Source organism: Budorcas taxicolor, chromosome 10 (genome assembly GCF_023091745.1).
Source record: "Budorcas taxicolor isolate Tak-1 chromosome 10, Takin1.1, whole genome shotgun sequence".
Lineage (NCBI taxonomy): Eukaryota > Metazoa > Chordata > Mammalia > Artiodactyla > Bovidae > Budorcas > Budorcas taxicolor.
The window spans coordinates 56,429,988-56,445,306 of NC_068919.1; the positions used below are offsets into that span (position 1 = coordinate 56,429,988).

At 42.9% G+C, this 15,319-nt stretch overlaps 1 protein-coding gene across 1 annotated transcript in view; it reads left to right on the forward strand.

Annotated features, from left to right (window-relative positions):
- The window catches only part of MYO5C (myosin VC), a 116,538-nt gene that overhangs the window by 46,417 nt on the left and 54,802 nt on the right, over positions 1-15,319 (forward strand). Inside the window, exons 12-18 of the mRNA XM_052646544.1 lie at positions 1,779-1,919; positions 3,809-3,934; positions 7,671-7,754; positions 9,991-10,125; positions 10,959-11,056; positions 12,637-12,723; positions 13,188-13,299. Coding sequence (XP_052502504.1) covers positions 1,779-1,919; positions 3,809-3,934; positions 7,671-7,754; positions 9,991-10,125; positions 10,959-11,056; positions 12,637-12,723; positions 13,188-13,299 — 783 coding nt within the window. The remainder of the gene's footprint in view (positions 1-1,778; positions 1,920-3,808; positions 3,935-7,670; positions 7,755-9,990; positions 10,126-10,958; positions 11,057-12,636; positions 12,724-13,187; positions 13,300-15,319) is intronic.

The following is a 15,319-nucleotide window of genomic DNA, read 5'->3' on the forward strand; positions in this document are numbered from 1 at the left end:
CCACACAACTCATGAGGAAAAGATAGTGTGACATCATAGACAGCATGAGCTTTTGCTGAAACTGAAGTGGATTTGAGTCTCAGATCTACCACCTCCTTCCCCTGGGGGCTTGGGTTCTCTGAGCCTCAGTTTTCTCATTTTTGAAAATGGGTCAGATGTATTTTCCTAGTATTCTTGTGAGGAGAACACTTAATATTGAATCACATTCAGTAAATGCTTCTTTGCTTTCTTATTCCTTGCTCCAGAGTTAATCCGTGTATAAGCATTAAATTTCACCCCACTTTTGTACTCTGTTACCATTCTCATGGATTCCCTGGAAGTTTAGCATTTAAAACTGAAACTAAGATTTATTCCAAGTGGATGTGCAGCATAACTCACCTGAAGTCAAATAGTACATGTGGATCCTGCCCCTCTCCGGACTCCGGGGCCACCTTGCTTCCCAACACACACATTCACCACAACCTTAGAATGATACATGTGTGAGACACTCTGAAAATAGCACATCAGAAGCTGAAATTCCATTCTTTTCTTTTTTTATTCTGCCTTTCCTCCTCTTCCACTAAATCCTCCTTATTTTTCCCCCTTTGATGTTGTTAGAGACATCTATCAATATGCAGATCCTCCTGGGAGGGGTAATGACTTAAAATATAAGTATAAGCCCTAGTGAGTTCTCTCCTGGCTCCTGTCCCATTGATCTGCCTTCTGCTGGACCCCTGCATCTGAGTAGCCTCTGGGAGCTAAGCCATGACAAAATGACCCTGCCACCTTCCTCTCTTGGCCTCCATGCCGTCTGTGCTCCCTTCTGTGGTTAAAGCACCACCCCTGACCCGGTGTCCTGAGCCTTGTGTTCACCTAGCCTCTTTGCTGTTACTCCCCTTCCTTGCACAGCATCCAGCCTCTGCAGAACCCTGGGCTGAGTCCTGTCTGGACCCTCCCCTCCAGTTCTGGTCTCTTCAAAGCCATTCCCACCTCCAAACCAAGTTACCTTTACAGAACCTAAGTCTTGTCATGAACTCCATGGGTCCTCTCTCCCCCAGGAAAAGGCCACAGGACTGAGATTCTCTGGGGGTTCACTACAAATCTGGTCTGGCATGATTTCCCCTCTGCCGTCCTCAGCAGCCCCATCTATCACTCCAGCCATTACCATTGTGCGCTCTTTCTCTCTGTCTCTCTCTCTCTGCTTGTGTGGGCACTGTCTGGTTCCCAGCCACCTGTTGGGCTTCCTGCAGTTCCCAGTGGGATTCTCCCATGGGAGCCTTTCTCCTTGCAGCCCCTCCCCCTTCTGCCACCTGCAGCCAGGATGACCCTGAGCCAGCCAGCCCTCTGGAAAGCCTTCCCTGTACCCCTGTTGTTCAAACAAGTAATGCACAAAGCTCTTCAAGTTGTTAGCCTCTCACACTGGCCCCACAGCCAGCCCTCTTGGGTGGGCTTTCTCTTAACCCAGTCAAAGAGACTGGCTCCATGTTTGACAGCAGCAGTGGCTGAGCAGGGAGAGGTTCCAGGACCACCTTGACTGCCAAGGGTGGCAGGCTGGCCCAGAGTTTACACCCCAGGATGTGGGGACCCACTCAGCCTGGGCAGTAAGATGACAACTAGACCCATGTTAGGACCTCAGCAGCACTGATTGTGGGTAAGGGGAGTGACATGCACCTCGGAGGCTTCCATAAACATTACAGATCAAGTCATGTGCCTACATTTTCCAAATGTCTATGTCCTGTTCTTCAGAAGCACACTCTGATACTCTCTCTTACTTTCTATATTAACTTCTGGATTTCCAGCATGTCTTTAAACTTGAACAAGAAGAGTATATGAAGGAAGACATTCCTTGGACTCTGATAGACTTTTATGACAACCAACCAGTCATTGACCTGATTGAAGCAAAAATGGGCATTTTGGAGTTACTGGATGAAGAATGCTTGGTAACTTTTAAAAATAATTTTCTTTAATTTCAGAGCAATAATAGATGAGCCTATTTCCAAATAGAATTTTTAAAAATCTACATGTAAATTCCTGATTGGTCAATTACCAGTTGATTTGCTGTTAATTCTGGGACAGCAGTCCATAGCAGGAACCCCAAGAGGCTGAGTAAACCTCCCACCTTCAGCATGTATAGCCCACCCATGGGTAACATGCATGACCTCTTAGGTCATGCCTAGCAGGGAGGAGCCCTTTGAAGCTGACTCTGGGTGTGTATATAGAGTAGACATGGAAACAGCAAGTGACCACACTCCAGTTGTTAATGACTAACAGGAATTGAGTTTTGTCTTACTTCCTGATTCCATGAGTCACCCACTGGGAGGTGCAGCTGAAAAATCAACATCATACAATTGAGAAAAGAGACTCTAGGAATTTTCCTATTGTTATTACTCTCTGGGAGGAACAACTTTATAGTGAGTCAGCCTAGCAGTGGCCTTCATGGGGCCATAGGAAAAAATAATCCCTAGGACAGTATTTGGTCTTTTGGGTTTGAAATTGATATTTTAATGTTTAAACACACACATCTTATTTTTTTTTCCCGAAGATTTATCACCCCCTTCCATGCTCAGATGGTAAAGTGTCTTGCTTACAATGCGGGAGACCTGGGTTCAATCCCTGGATCGGGAAGATCCTCTGGAGAAGGAAATGGCAACCCACTCCAGTACTCTTGCCTGGAAAATCCCATGGATGGAGAAGCGTGGTGGGCTACAGTTCATCGGGTCTCAAAGAGTCGGACACAACTGAGCGACTTCACTTGTCCATGATTATAATGTTGAAGACGTATTGGTATTTTCTCCCTATAATTCTCAGTTCCATGGTTCTTCTCACAAACCATCCTTTCTGATGCCACCTATGTTTTAGTCCCTGCAGTGATGTAAGATTAAAAGGCAGGCACCAAGGCCAAACATTCTGGAATGATCTACTGGGGGCAGGGTGCAGAGGCCAGTGTGGGCTCTAGGAATATTTGTACCAAATCTACAGAGCTCCCCTGGTGACTCATATGATAAAGAATCTGCCTGCAACACAGACCTGTCTTACATCCCTGGGTTGGGAAGATCCCCTGGAGGAGAAAATGGCTGCCCACTCCAATATTCTTGCCTGGAGAATCCCATGGACAGAGGAGCCTGGTGGACTACAGTCCTTAACATCGCAGAGTCGGATTCAACTGAATGACTAACACTACAGAGATAGTCCCCAGGTGACCAGTGTCACAAAGAAGTTTGCAGGTGTCATTTGAACACTATGGAGTATTAGATTCACAGAGTTCAGGCTATAGCTGAGGATAGCTTCAAAATCACCAGCAACTAGCTTAGTGTAAATAGTTAAGACCTAGTTCAAGGAGGGAAGTATTAACTAGGCAGTGAAACAAAAGAAAAACTCTTCCTGAGGCAGGAGATGGGAAGGACTACATTTGGGTGCCAACCTTTCTCCATTCAACCAAGAATAAAAATTGTTTTCACCTAATGGAATTTATGCTACTTTTTCCTGAATCTTTAGACTACTGTTGGAAAAAATATTAAAATACTGCCAGTTTTGCAGAAATAAAATCCTTCATCCTTATATCATTATATTACTGTTTCCTTTTCATTGATAACGTCTTGTTCTTCTAAAAGAGCATTGATAAAATGTCTATTGAAATATCACTCTAAAGAATAAGATCAAAGATAGACTCATGCCTCTATTGCTGTTGAAAAAGGAGCCTCCCACGTCGAGCAGTCCACTTGGAAGTGCAGCTCATCTTTGTTTCTTAGAATCAGCACTTTTCCTCCCCTTGGTTAATCTTTTGTCTCTAGTTGTCTTACTTGCTGTTTGGTTTGCTTTTCTCTTCCAGTTACCGCATGGGACTGATGAAAACTGGCTTCAAAAGCTGTATAATAATTTTGTCAACAAAAACTCTTTGTTTGAAAAACCCAGAATGTCAAACACCTCCTTTATCATCCAGCACTTTGCAGATAAGGTACAGTGAGAGTCTGGAGCAGAGCTGTCTGCCCGCGGCTGCCTAGCTGTCCCCTGGGATGAGCAGGCAAGCCAGGGGCTTTCCCGGTCAGAATTGTCACAGTTAGCGTGTAGCTGTGATGAGGAATACTTGTGTGTATGCAAGCGTGTGTGTGTGTGTGTGTGAGTGTGTGTGTGAGTGACGGTTCTCAATTTGGCTTTATCACATAATACATGAGTTTCGATTATATTTTTTAAAGATGAACGTATTGCCAGTGGACCTCATTTCTGTTTTGGGGCTTATTGTAAGTTCATTAACCGTTTATGAGTTTATTTTTTCTATGAAATTGTTATAATCAAGACTGGATAGGGACCTCCCAGGTGGTCCAGTGGCTAAAACTCCATGCTCCCAATGCAGGGGCCTGGGTTCAGTCCCTGGTCAGGGAACTAGCTCTCACATGCCACAAATAAGAGTTTGTGTGCCACAACTAAGACTCAGCACAGCCAAAATAAATTAAAATTTTAAAAAAGACAGAGTAGTTGTTTGCTACACTGAAAGCTATGTCTTTTTTTGACCCTTTGCTTTTTTATTGTCATAATTTGTTTATTACTTTGGTAACATAGATTGACTCAAGATGATGGGTTTTCTAGGTGATCTTTGTTTTCCTTGTATGTCTCCAATTTCTTATGGAAAAATGTTACTTTAATTTCAAAAATTATTTTAAAAAATTACAGAAAGCTTAGAAAATGGAAGGATAAGAAGACAAACACCGTAGCCACCTTCCCTAAACCTGCTTTCTCATCTTACTTTCCTTCCACAAGGAAACTCCTGCTCTCTGCTTTATTACCCAGTTGGTGTTACTCCTGTAGCCTGGCCAGCACCTTGGGATCGTGGGGACAGCCTGGGCTTTAGCCGCTGATGCTGTGGGTCAGTCTGCTGGTCGTGCCTGGGTGCCCACAGGGGCAGCGGAGGGGACAGCCAGCTGCTCAGCCCTAATAACCCGTGTGGGCGAGAGGAGCACTGTTAAACACGATCGCCTTTAGTGCTTTTAGGGCCTTTCAGTGCTTTAGTTTTTCACATAGGCTCCTGAAGAGATGCACGTGAAATGAGTGTTGATGTATTAAGTTATATTTTCTAGTTGTCCTTTATAATTTCAATTGTGATCCCAAGTGAAAAAAAAAAAGGTATCAGATTTCCTGTAAAGCACATATAGGGGATTTACTTCAAGAGACTCTGTCTATAGTACATGGTTTCTGTACATTTAATTCTTGTCATTTGGTACTTCCAAGAGGATCCTCTTAAGAGAGCTAACAATGCTGCATTTTGTGTGGACTGTGGATTGGAAGGAAGAAACCACATATGCCATAGTGTTAGCTTACGTTCTCAATTTAATTAGCCAGGAAAATAAAATTGTCTTCAGAACAAGGCAACTGTGCTTAGATACAGTAAGTCAGCACACTTTACCGTGGTCCTCAGAGCCCCGACAGAGACACTCAGCTGCCTGTGACGCTGTCCCTGCAGACAGTCTCCTGGGAAAGCTCTCTTTTTATTACACCTTTGCTTGTTTATCTAGTGGCTCACACACCAGCCTGGAAGAACTTACACAACAGTCCTCGTGCTTAATTCACACAGGTGTATTTACAGACAGCCAGCGTTCCTGGTTCCTGACCCAAACTGTGTACCAGTAAGGATACTTTCCTACCCGTGGGGCAAAGCAGAGTCCTTGTCAGTGGCCCCTGAACACCCTGTCTGCCTCCACATTCCAGCACCCCAAGAGCCTGTTTGTTCACAATTTTTTAAATGTTATTTTATTTATGAAGAATATCACATTTTAAAATAACAGTCAAGAAATTTGACTGTTGTAAATAGTGCTGCAATAAACAACAGGGGTGCAAATATCTTTTTGAATGAGTGTTTTGGTTTTCTTGACACACACACATACACACACACACACACAACAGGGGTGCAAATATCTTTTTGAATTAGTGTTTTGGTTTTCTTGACACACACACACACACACACAACAGGGGTGCAAATATCTTTTTGAATTAGTGTTTTGGTTTTCTTGACACACACACACACACACACACAACAGGGGTGCAAATATCTTTTTGAATTAGTGTTTTGGTTTTCTTGACACACACACACACACACACACAACAGGGGTGCAAATATCTTTTTGAATTAGTGTTTTGGTTTTCTTGACACACACACACACACACACACACACACACCCCTACCTGGGAGTGGAATTGCTGGATCAAATGGTAATTCTATTTTTAATTTTTTGAGTAAACTCCATACTCTTTTCCATAGTGGCTACACCAGTCTACATTCCCACTGACAGTACACGAGTGTTCTCTTTTCCCCACATCCTTACCAACACTTGTTATTTGTTGTCTTTTCAATGATAGCTATTCTGAGGTGTGAGGTTTACCTCACTGTGGCTTTGATTTGCATTTCTCCAGTGATTAGCAGCACTGAGTATTTTTTCATGTGCCTGGTGACCATCTGTTTGTCTTTTTTTGGAAAAATATCTATTCAGATTCTCTGCCTATTTTGAAATAGGATTCTTTTTTTGTAGTTGAGTTGTATAAGTTCTTATATTTTGGATATTAATCCCTTATCAGATATCATTTGCAAATAACTTCTCCATTCAGTAGGTGGCCTTTTTGTTTTGTTGATAGTTTCCTTTGCTGTGTAAAAACTTCTTAGTTTGGTGTAGCCCGACTTATTTTTGCTTTTGTTTCCCTGGTCTGAGGAAACATAGCCTCCAAAGTATTAATAAGACCAGTGTCAAAGAGCATGCTACCTGTGTTCTCTTTTACAAGTTTTATGTTTTCAGGTCTTACATTTAAATTTTAATCCATTTTGAATTTATTTTTGTGCATGATGTGGGAGTAGTCCAGTTTGATTCTTTTACATGTAGTTGTCCAGTTTCCCCAACATCACTTATTGAAGAGGCTGTCTTTTCCCCACTGTATGTTCTTGCCTCCTTTGTCATAGATTAACTGACGATAAAAGTGTGGGTTCATTTCTGGGCCCTCTACTCTGTTATACTGATTTATGTGTCTGTCTTTATGCCAGTACCATACTGGTTTGATGACTGTAGCTTTGTCACTAACTAGAGATTTGAATATTTAAGGAGCCATTCTGGCTACGTTGTTGTTAGGGATTCAAGAAGCCTTATGAATCAGAAAGGGCTTCATGGAGGGTTTTTCTAAACCAAACTCTAACCCACTGCAAATCTGACTCTAAGGGTTTTGTGCCTTGGAAAGCTGTGTGGTCAGCTGGTCAGTTTTTCTTTTCTTTCTACCACATTAATGATGATTCAGGAAGACATTTCTGTTTGAACTCAAAGGATACCACTGAGCTTTTCTCCTCCTCCTGGTGACTTCAAAGGCAAAGAGAACCCTATGTGAGGTCTTCTTGTATTAATTGCACATATAACAGGGAACAGTCAGTCACCTGTGGCCAGTGGGAACTAACTGGGTGAGTGTAGGTGACTGTAGAGTGGCCAGTGAGAAATCCAGGCAGTGGGAGAGCATGGTGCTTTCCATCAGGTGACACAGCCCCAGCTTTCCAAGCTTTCTATAATATAATAAGGTTGCTGAGACAAACAGAAACTGAATCTCTTTTTAAAACATGCTTTTATAGCCCCTTCATTAATCTTTCTTTAAAAAAAAAAAAAGAAACTTGTGGTACTTAGATGCTGTAAGCTTTTGCCTCTTTGGAAATAACTCCTTTGTTTGCATAGGTAGAGTATAAATGTGAAGGTTTCCTTGAGAAGAACAGAGATACCGTCTATGACATGCTGGTTGAAATCCTGAGAGCAAGCAAGGTTTGTAAAGTCCTAAAGGGTAGTTAATGTTATTCACTGTGTACTTGACATGGACCTAGATGTGTATCAAGAGAAAGAAACATGTGGGTGTTATCTGTCTTGTAACAACAAATTGTAGCTTCTACATACAAAAAGTCATCCTCATTAGTATAGTGATGAGTATTTTATTTTATTTTTATTTTTAGAGAGCTTTTTAAAATATAATTTAAAACTATTTTGTGCCAGTACAATATATTAATTTTACAAATCTAAAATTTTATCTACACTTAAAGTATTTGCAAAAACCATACATCCTTCTTCAGCTTTATTGCACACTATCTATTAGAAAATACTAATTAAATTAGAAAATATAAAAATGCTTTCAATATAGAAGAGACAATCTAATTTTAAAGACAATACTGTATAAGAATGTCTACCCAGAAAACAAAAAACTTTCACAGGATAGCAAGCTGGCCAGATGCTTCAGAAGAGCCAGTACTAGTCCAAGATACTTAATCCCAACTGTATCATCCTTTTTCATCAGAAATCTAGATGCCACTCGAGGTGGTTTCATATACAAACAAAAAATGACCATTTTAGAATTGGCACTAAAATATGTTTCTAGCTTCTGAGAGCATTCAAATTTTCACTACATGCAAAATCAAAAATCAAATGTGCCAAAGACAGAGAGGAAGGACAGCGAAGATGATCATTTAAAAAGTCATTCACACTTTATACCTTCACTCCGACATTTATACAGCACATACCATACACCAAGCACTGTCCTAAACTCTGGGGAAACAGCAGTGAACCAGACAGATAGGGTTCCTGACCTCAAGGAGCTCAGGGAGCGACAGGGAGCAACATACCTCCAAGATGAGAGCAATTCATGGAAGTCAGTGCTAAGTAAGTGCTCAGGAAACCAAAGCAAGGCAGAGCGCTGCTCTGAGAACGTGAGCTCCTTGAATCCGTGGTACCACGTGCTGAAGTGTCACCGTAAGAGTGACTTCTGGCTTTTTCTTTTCCTCCTTAAACATTTTTCTCAATTTAAGAATTTTAAGAACTCAAATTCTTAAAGTTTGAGAATAAGGATGTTTCATACACAGTCCTTCATATTTTGTGAAGATTTGATTATCATACTTATTTTCCTTGTTTTTGAAGGTCTCTTGTCCTTTGTTAATGCTCAGGTGTTTTGACAATTTCCCGAATAAGCCTGAGCACTTCCCCTAATGGTCATAAATAAATCACAGGCCATGGAAACTTCAGTTATTAAAATTGATTTATGATAGAGAATTCAGTGTAGAAATAGTCTGTATTTTGTGCACCAAATTAGTTGACGTAATTCACTGATTGTTTACTCACCCCAGGACAGCTTGGTGTCCAGCATGTTGAATTCCTCAAGAGGGATTCAGATTGCCATGAAGCACAGATGGGTCTCGCCACTAAACCCACAAGCTATCAGAGGCCTGGGAATTTCAGATTCACTTGTTCCATGGGGGCTACAGGATACATCAGGCAAGAATTCTCCCCCAGAGGAGATTCTCAGTGTCTCATTTAAAAGAAGAAAACATAAGGTCTTCTCCAAGAGATAAGGCATTTAAAGGAAAAAGTGATGCGGAGTAGAAAGTAGTGTCTTAAAAAAAGGTACAGATTAAAGATTAAGATAACTCAGAGGAAGTTGGAATTAATACATGCTGGGACACCAGGAAAGGTATTCTGAAGGGAGTGGGGCTGGGAAATATTATAATAGAACCTTAAAAAATGGGTAGGGTTTAGATAGCATTACCAACTCAATGGACATGAATTTGAGGAAATTCTAGGAGACGGTGGAAGACAGAGGAACCTGGCAGGCTGCAGTCCATGTGGTCACAAAGAGTCCAGCACAACTTAGTGACTGAACAACAGTTAAATCTGTAGGGCTGAGAATGTGAGTTCAGGAGGGGAGAGATTCCGAGTGCAGAGGCAACATGCGCCAAGGCACAGAAGGAGGAGGGTTATCTCATTTTCTGACTCTTGGAGTGATACCCACATACAGACATTCACATGGTTTGCTTCCTGCTCTCATTCCTGGGAAAAAAACCGTCAGTTATCCCCAGTGAGGGCGACCCCCTTGGGGAACTGAGATTTGGCCAGGATTGTTATTTTACCCACCACTAGTTTAGACAGGTTGGGATTATGTTGACCTTTTCCTCGATTATACCAGCTAAGGACTGTGGGCAAACACTTTTGACATTAAAACCCTCTCTGTTCTTCCTAGTTTCATCTCTGTGCCAACTTTTTTCAAGAAAATCCGGTACCTTCTTCCCTGTTTGGGTCAGCGATCACAGTGAAATCTGCAAAGCCAGTCATCAAGCCAAACAACAAGCATTTCCGGAGCACCGTGGGGAGCAAGGTACCCAGAGAGTGGCTGAGGGCCCAGCCAGGCTGAGGGCAGGGATCAGGGCTGGGTGAGACCATTATGGGCCTGGACACTGTGCTGTACTCAGTCGTATCTGATTCTTTGTGACCCTTTGGACTATAGCCTGCTAGGCTCCTCCCTCCATGAGATTCTCCAGGCAAGAATACCCGCATGGGTTGCCACGCCCTCCTCCTGGGGATCTTCCAGACCAGGGATCAAACCCATGTCTCTTATGTCTCCTGCACTGGCAGGCAGATTCTTTACCATTGCATTACCTAGGAACCCACAGACATGGGCACTGGCACTGGGCTTCTTCAAACCTAATATGAATGCAAAGAAGAGTAGTAGTTCATTGTCATGGTGCCTCCACCTCTAAGGCTACACACACCTGAGCAAACTGTATGTTTTCACAATAACCTGACTCACTAAGCCCTTGGCTACTGGGGAGTATTGGACAGAGAACTGCTCTGTCCATAAAAGTAGGATATGCTGAGATAAACCCAGTCATAGACTAAAACCTTTCATAATGGATGTTTATGCATGAACTTCATTTTCCTCTTCTTGAGTTGAACCTCTCTTTTTAACTTTCTATTTTGTACTGGAGTATAGCTGATTAACAATGTTGTGATAGTTTCAGATGAACGGCAAGGGGACCCAGCCATACATATACATGTATCCATTCTCCCCCAAACTCCCCTCCCAGCCAGACTGCCACACAACATTGAGCAGAGTTCCCTGTGCCATACAGTAGAGGCCCTTTTTCTCTTTTAACCTTCATCTAAGCATTATATTCAGGGCAGTGTTTGCCGCCTGACCTTGTTTCCTAGTTCCGCAGCTCTCTGTACTTGCTCATGGAGACTCTCAACGCCACCACTCCCCACTATGTCCGATGCATTAAGCCAAACGATGAGAAGCTGCCCTTTGAGTAAGTGTTCTGCAACAGAGGAGGGTGGGGGCAAACACCGAGAAAGCCGTCTCTGTCATGATGTTGGAGAATTTGCTTATAATTGTCTAGCGCTTTACTATTTCTGGGTTTTTAAATGATTCAAAACAAGTCTGCCCTCTAATCTAGTATTAGTTCAACCCCTCTGGCTAAGCCGGCTCATCTCTGGGATTAAGCAAAGGGGCTAGATCTGAAAGAATTATTCTACAGCTAGAGCTTATGCAACTGAGAAAGCCAGAACATTTTCCTTGATGGTAAGAATTTGTATGTGTTTACAGGAGAAAGGCTGTAGAGGGGTCTCAAGTTTTGCCTTCAAACCTGGCATGAGGTCTTAGGCTTGTTCTTTGGGGCCCCAAGAGGAAGACCCGAACCCACGAGTAGAAGTTACAGAGGGTCTCTTAGGTGACTCGAGCTGAGAGGCACCTTAGGGGCTGCACTGTCCTGTGTCTGGGGTCCTCAGAGGGTCAGACCTAAGCCAGAGGGCCACCTGTGGCGTGTCTTAAACAGGGAATGTAGCGACATGTAGGTGCTGGATGGGTGAACTTGGGTGTTCCTCTCACTCTGGTTGTCATTTCCCACAAAGCTGCTCCCTGCCATCTTGGTCAGAATCAGCTGCTCCCAGAGGAGATGCTTTCAGTCTTCCCCATTGAGAATAATGTTTACTGTGGGTTTATCATACAGGGCCTTTATTATGTGAAAGTAGGTTCACTCTATACCACTTTCTGGAGAGTTTTTATAATAAATGAATGTAGAATTTTGTTGAAAGCCTTTTCTGCATCTATTAAGATTATCATATGGTTTTTGGAGCCCTCTAGTTGATCATACTATGAAGAATAAAACAGATGTTAAAAAGTTAGTTTGAGGTAAATATTTTGAAAGTCAAATTACTGGAATTAAGTTACTGTGTATCACTTAAACATTTATTCATTTGAATCTAAAAACTGAAGCAGATTTTCATGATCTGTTTCTCCTAAATGTTTGTTATTTATTAACTGTTTTCTTACAATAATTTAAAGTTTTTTATCAAGACATAAAATATTTTAAAAATGTTGTGGTTCAAAATTATAGTATCTACGGAACAACAGTTTGGATGTAGACCTAGCGAATATATTCATCTTAGCTCAAGTGATGGCATACCATCATAATGGAGAATGGTAAAGAAGTTATATATTTATGCAAGTATATATATTCTGCTTCATATTTATTATTTTAATAACCTAAATTTCAATAGTTTACTTTTAATTGGAACTATTCTCAAATGTCATACATTCTTTGACTATTAATTCACACTTGATAGTCTTTAGAAAGCTGATTTGAAACTCCAAAAAAAAGAAACAATCAACTGGTCCTTTCTGTGTCCTCAGTGTGGCTTCTGAACTGTTCCACAGAGGTGCCACCCTCAATGACATCCAACACATATTTATCAAGTATCTGCTGGGCTTGGGGGTCACACAGGCAGATCCTGTTCCCCAAGAGCTCACAGTTGGGGCAGGTCTGCTATACTGTTTGTGGGCCTGTTTGTCAACTATGATGGTTTAATACGTGATCAAATCGTCCTTAAGGTTTGACTCCAAAAGAATTGTTCAGCAGCTGCGAGCCTGTGGTGTCTTAGAAACGATTCGCATTAGTGCCCAGAGCTACCCTTCTAGGTATGTTTTCAGTTCCTCATCTGGGGGGAAAAGTGTCCAACTTCAGGTCCGTGCTGAGAACCGAGGGAGGAACTGCCTTGTGTTCGGTCAGATCTGTCCGTAAGATATCCCACCGTGCTGTGGGAAGGTCAGAGAGGGTGATAGACGGGCAGCATGGTAGACAGAGGCCACCATCCCCACCCGCCACCTCATCTGTCCTGGTGAGGGTCACCTGCTGCCTCCCCAGGGCTCCTGGGACAGGGAGCTGGAGGGGGCAGGGGAGACAGTTGTTGAAGTGGAGCATTAACAAAAGTCATCCAGGGAGCACACAAGTGTGCTCAGGTGAGGCTTGGGCGGTGTCCCAGCAGCTCTGGGTCAAAGGTCAAGGCCATGTTCCCGAAACCGTGGCAAGTAAGCCTGTGGGGTCCACAGACAGCACGTGCTTTCCTCCAGCCTGCCTCCTCAGGTCTGCCTTGGTTTTCCAGGTGGACATACATTGAGTTCTACAGCCGCTACGGGATCCTCATGACCAAGCAGGAGCTTTCATTCAGCGATAAGAAGGAGGTGTGCAAAGTGGTCTTACACCGGCTCATCCAGGTCAGTCCTCCTTCCTGGGATCATGGGCTCCCAAGCACTTGCCTCATCTTTGCCTGTGTCTCAGGGCCGTAACTGTCATGAATGCCTGGGAAAAAAGATGTGCCCGAGTGTCTGTGTGCTAAGGAGGTCAGAGCAGACTTATTCATGGGGCTTCATCTCCCAACAGCAGGACTCACCTTCAGGGTCCCTCCCCTACCCCACCAAGTCCTCCTGTCCTGCTGTACTCTCCTGCAACCCAGTGACTTCTGTGGGCCTAACTTATGTTACACACTCACCTAGACAGTCATTAAGCCAGGTCGTGACTCTCAGTGTGGATTTAAAATGTTGCTGAAGCCATGAGTTTTGACAGAAGAGAAATGGGGGAAGTAGCTCTGATAGCCAGGAGAGGAGTGGTGTCCAGTTCAGTTCAGTTCAGTCACTCAATCGTGTCCGAGTCTTTGCGACCCCATGGACTGCAACACGCCAGGCCTCCCTGTCCATCACCAACTCCCGAAGTTTACTCAAACCCACGTCCATTGAGTCGGTGATGCCTTCTCCTTCCGCCCTCAATCTTTCCCAGCAACAGGGTCTTTTCAAATGAGTCAGCTATTCGCATCAGGTGGCCAAAGTATTGGAGTTTCAGCTTCAACATCCGTCCTTCCAATGAACACTCAGGACTGATCTCCTTTAGGATGGACTGGTTGGATCTCCTTGCAATCCAAGGGACTCTCAAGAGTCTTCTCCAACACCACACTTCAAAAACATCAATTCTTTGGTGCTCAACTTTCTTTACAATCCAACTTTCACATCTATATGTGACTACTGGAAAAACCATAGCCTTGACTAGATGGATCTTTGTTGGCAAAGTAATGTCTCTGCTTTTTAATATGCAGTCAAAGTTGGTCATAACTTTCCTTCCAAGGAGAAAGTATCTTTTAATTTCATGGCTGCAGTCACCATCTGCAGTGATTTTGGAGCCCCCAAAAATAAAGTCTGACACTGTTTCCACTGTTTCCCCATCTATCTGCCATGAAGTGATGGGACCGGATGCCATGATCTTAGTTTTCTGAATGTTGAGCTTTAAGCCAACTTTTTCACTCTCTTCTTTCACTTTTATCAAGAGGCTTTTTAGTTCTTCTTCACTTTCTGCCATGAGGGTGGTGTCATCTGCATATCTGAGGTTATTGATATTTTTCCCAGCAATCTTGATTCCAGCTTGTGCTTCCTCCAGCCCAGCATTTCTCATGATGTACTCTGCATATAAGTTAAATAAGCAGGGTGACAATATACAGCCTTGACATACTCCTTTTCCGATTTGGAACCAGTCTGTTGTTCCATGTCCAGTTCTAACTGTTGCTTCCTGACCTGCATACAGGTTTCTCAAGAGGCAGGTCAGGTGGTCTGGTATGCCCATCTCTCTCAGAATTTTCCACAGTTTATTGTGATCCACACAGTCAAAGTCTTTGGCATAGTCAATAAAGCAGAAATAGATGTTTTTCTGGAACTCTCTTCCTTTTTCGATGATCCAGCAGATGTTGGCAGTTTGATCTCTGGTTCCTCTGCCTTTACTAAAACCAGTTTGAATATCTGGAAGTTCACGGTTCATATATTGCTGAAGCCTGGTTTGGAGAATTTTGAGCATTACTTTACTAGCGTGTGAGATGAGTAGAATTGTGCAGTAGTTTGAGCATTGTTTGGCATTGCCTTTCTTTGGGATTGGAATGAAAACTGACCTTTTCCAGTCCCGTGGCCACTGGAAAACACTCCCAAGTTGTCCAAATTTGCTGGCATATTGGGTGCAGCACTTTCACAGCATCATCTTTGAGGCTTTGAAATAGCTCAACTGAAATTCCATCACCTCCACTAGCTTTGTTCGTAGTGATGCTTCCTAAGGCCCACTTGACTTCACATTCTAGGATGTCTGGCTCTAGGTGAGTGATCACACCATTGTGATTATCTGGGTCATGAAGATCTTTTTTGTATAGTTCTTCTGTGTATTCTTGCCACCTCTTCTTAATATCTTCTGCTTCTGTTAGGTCCA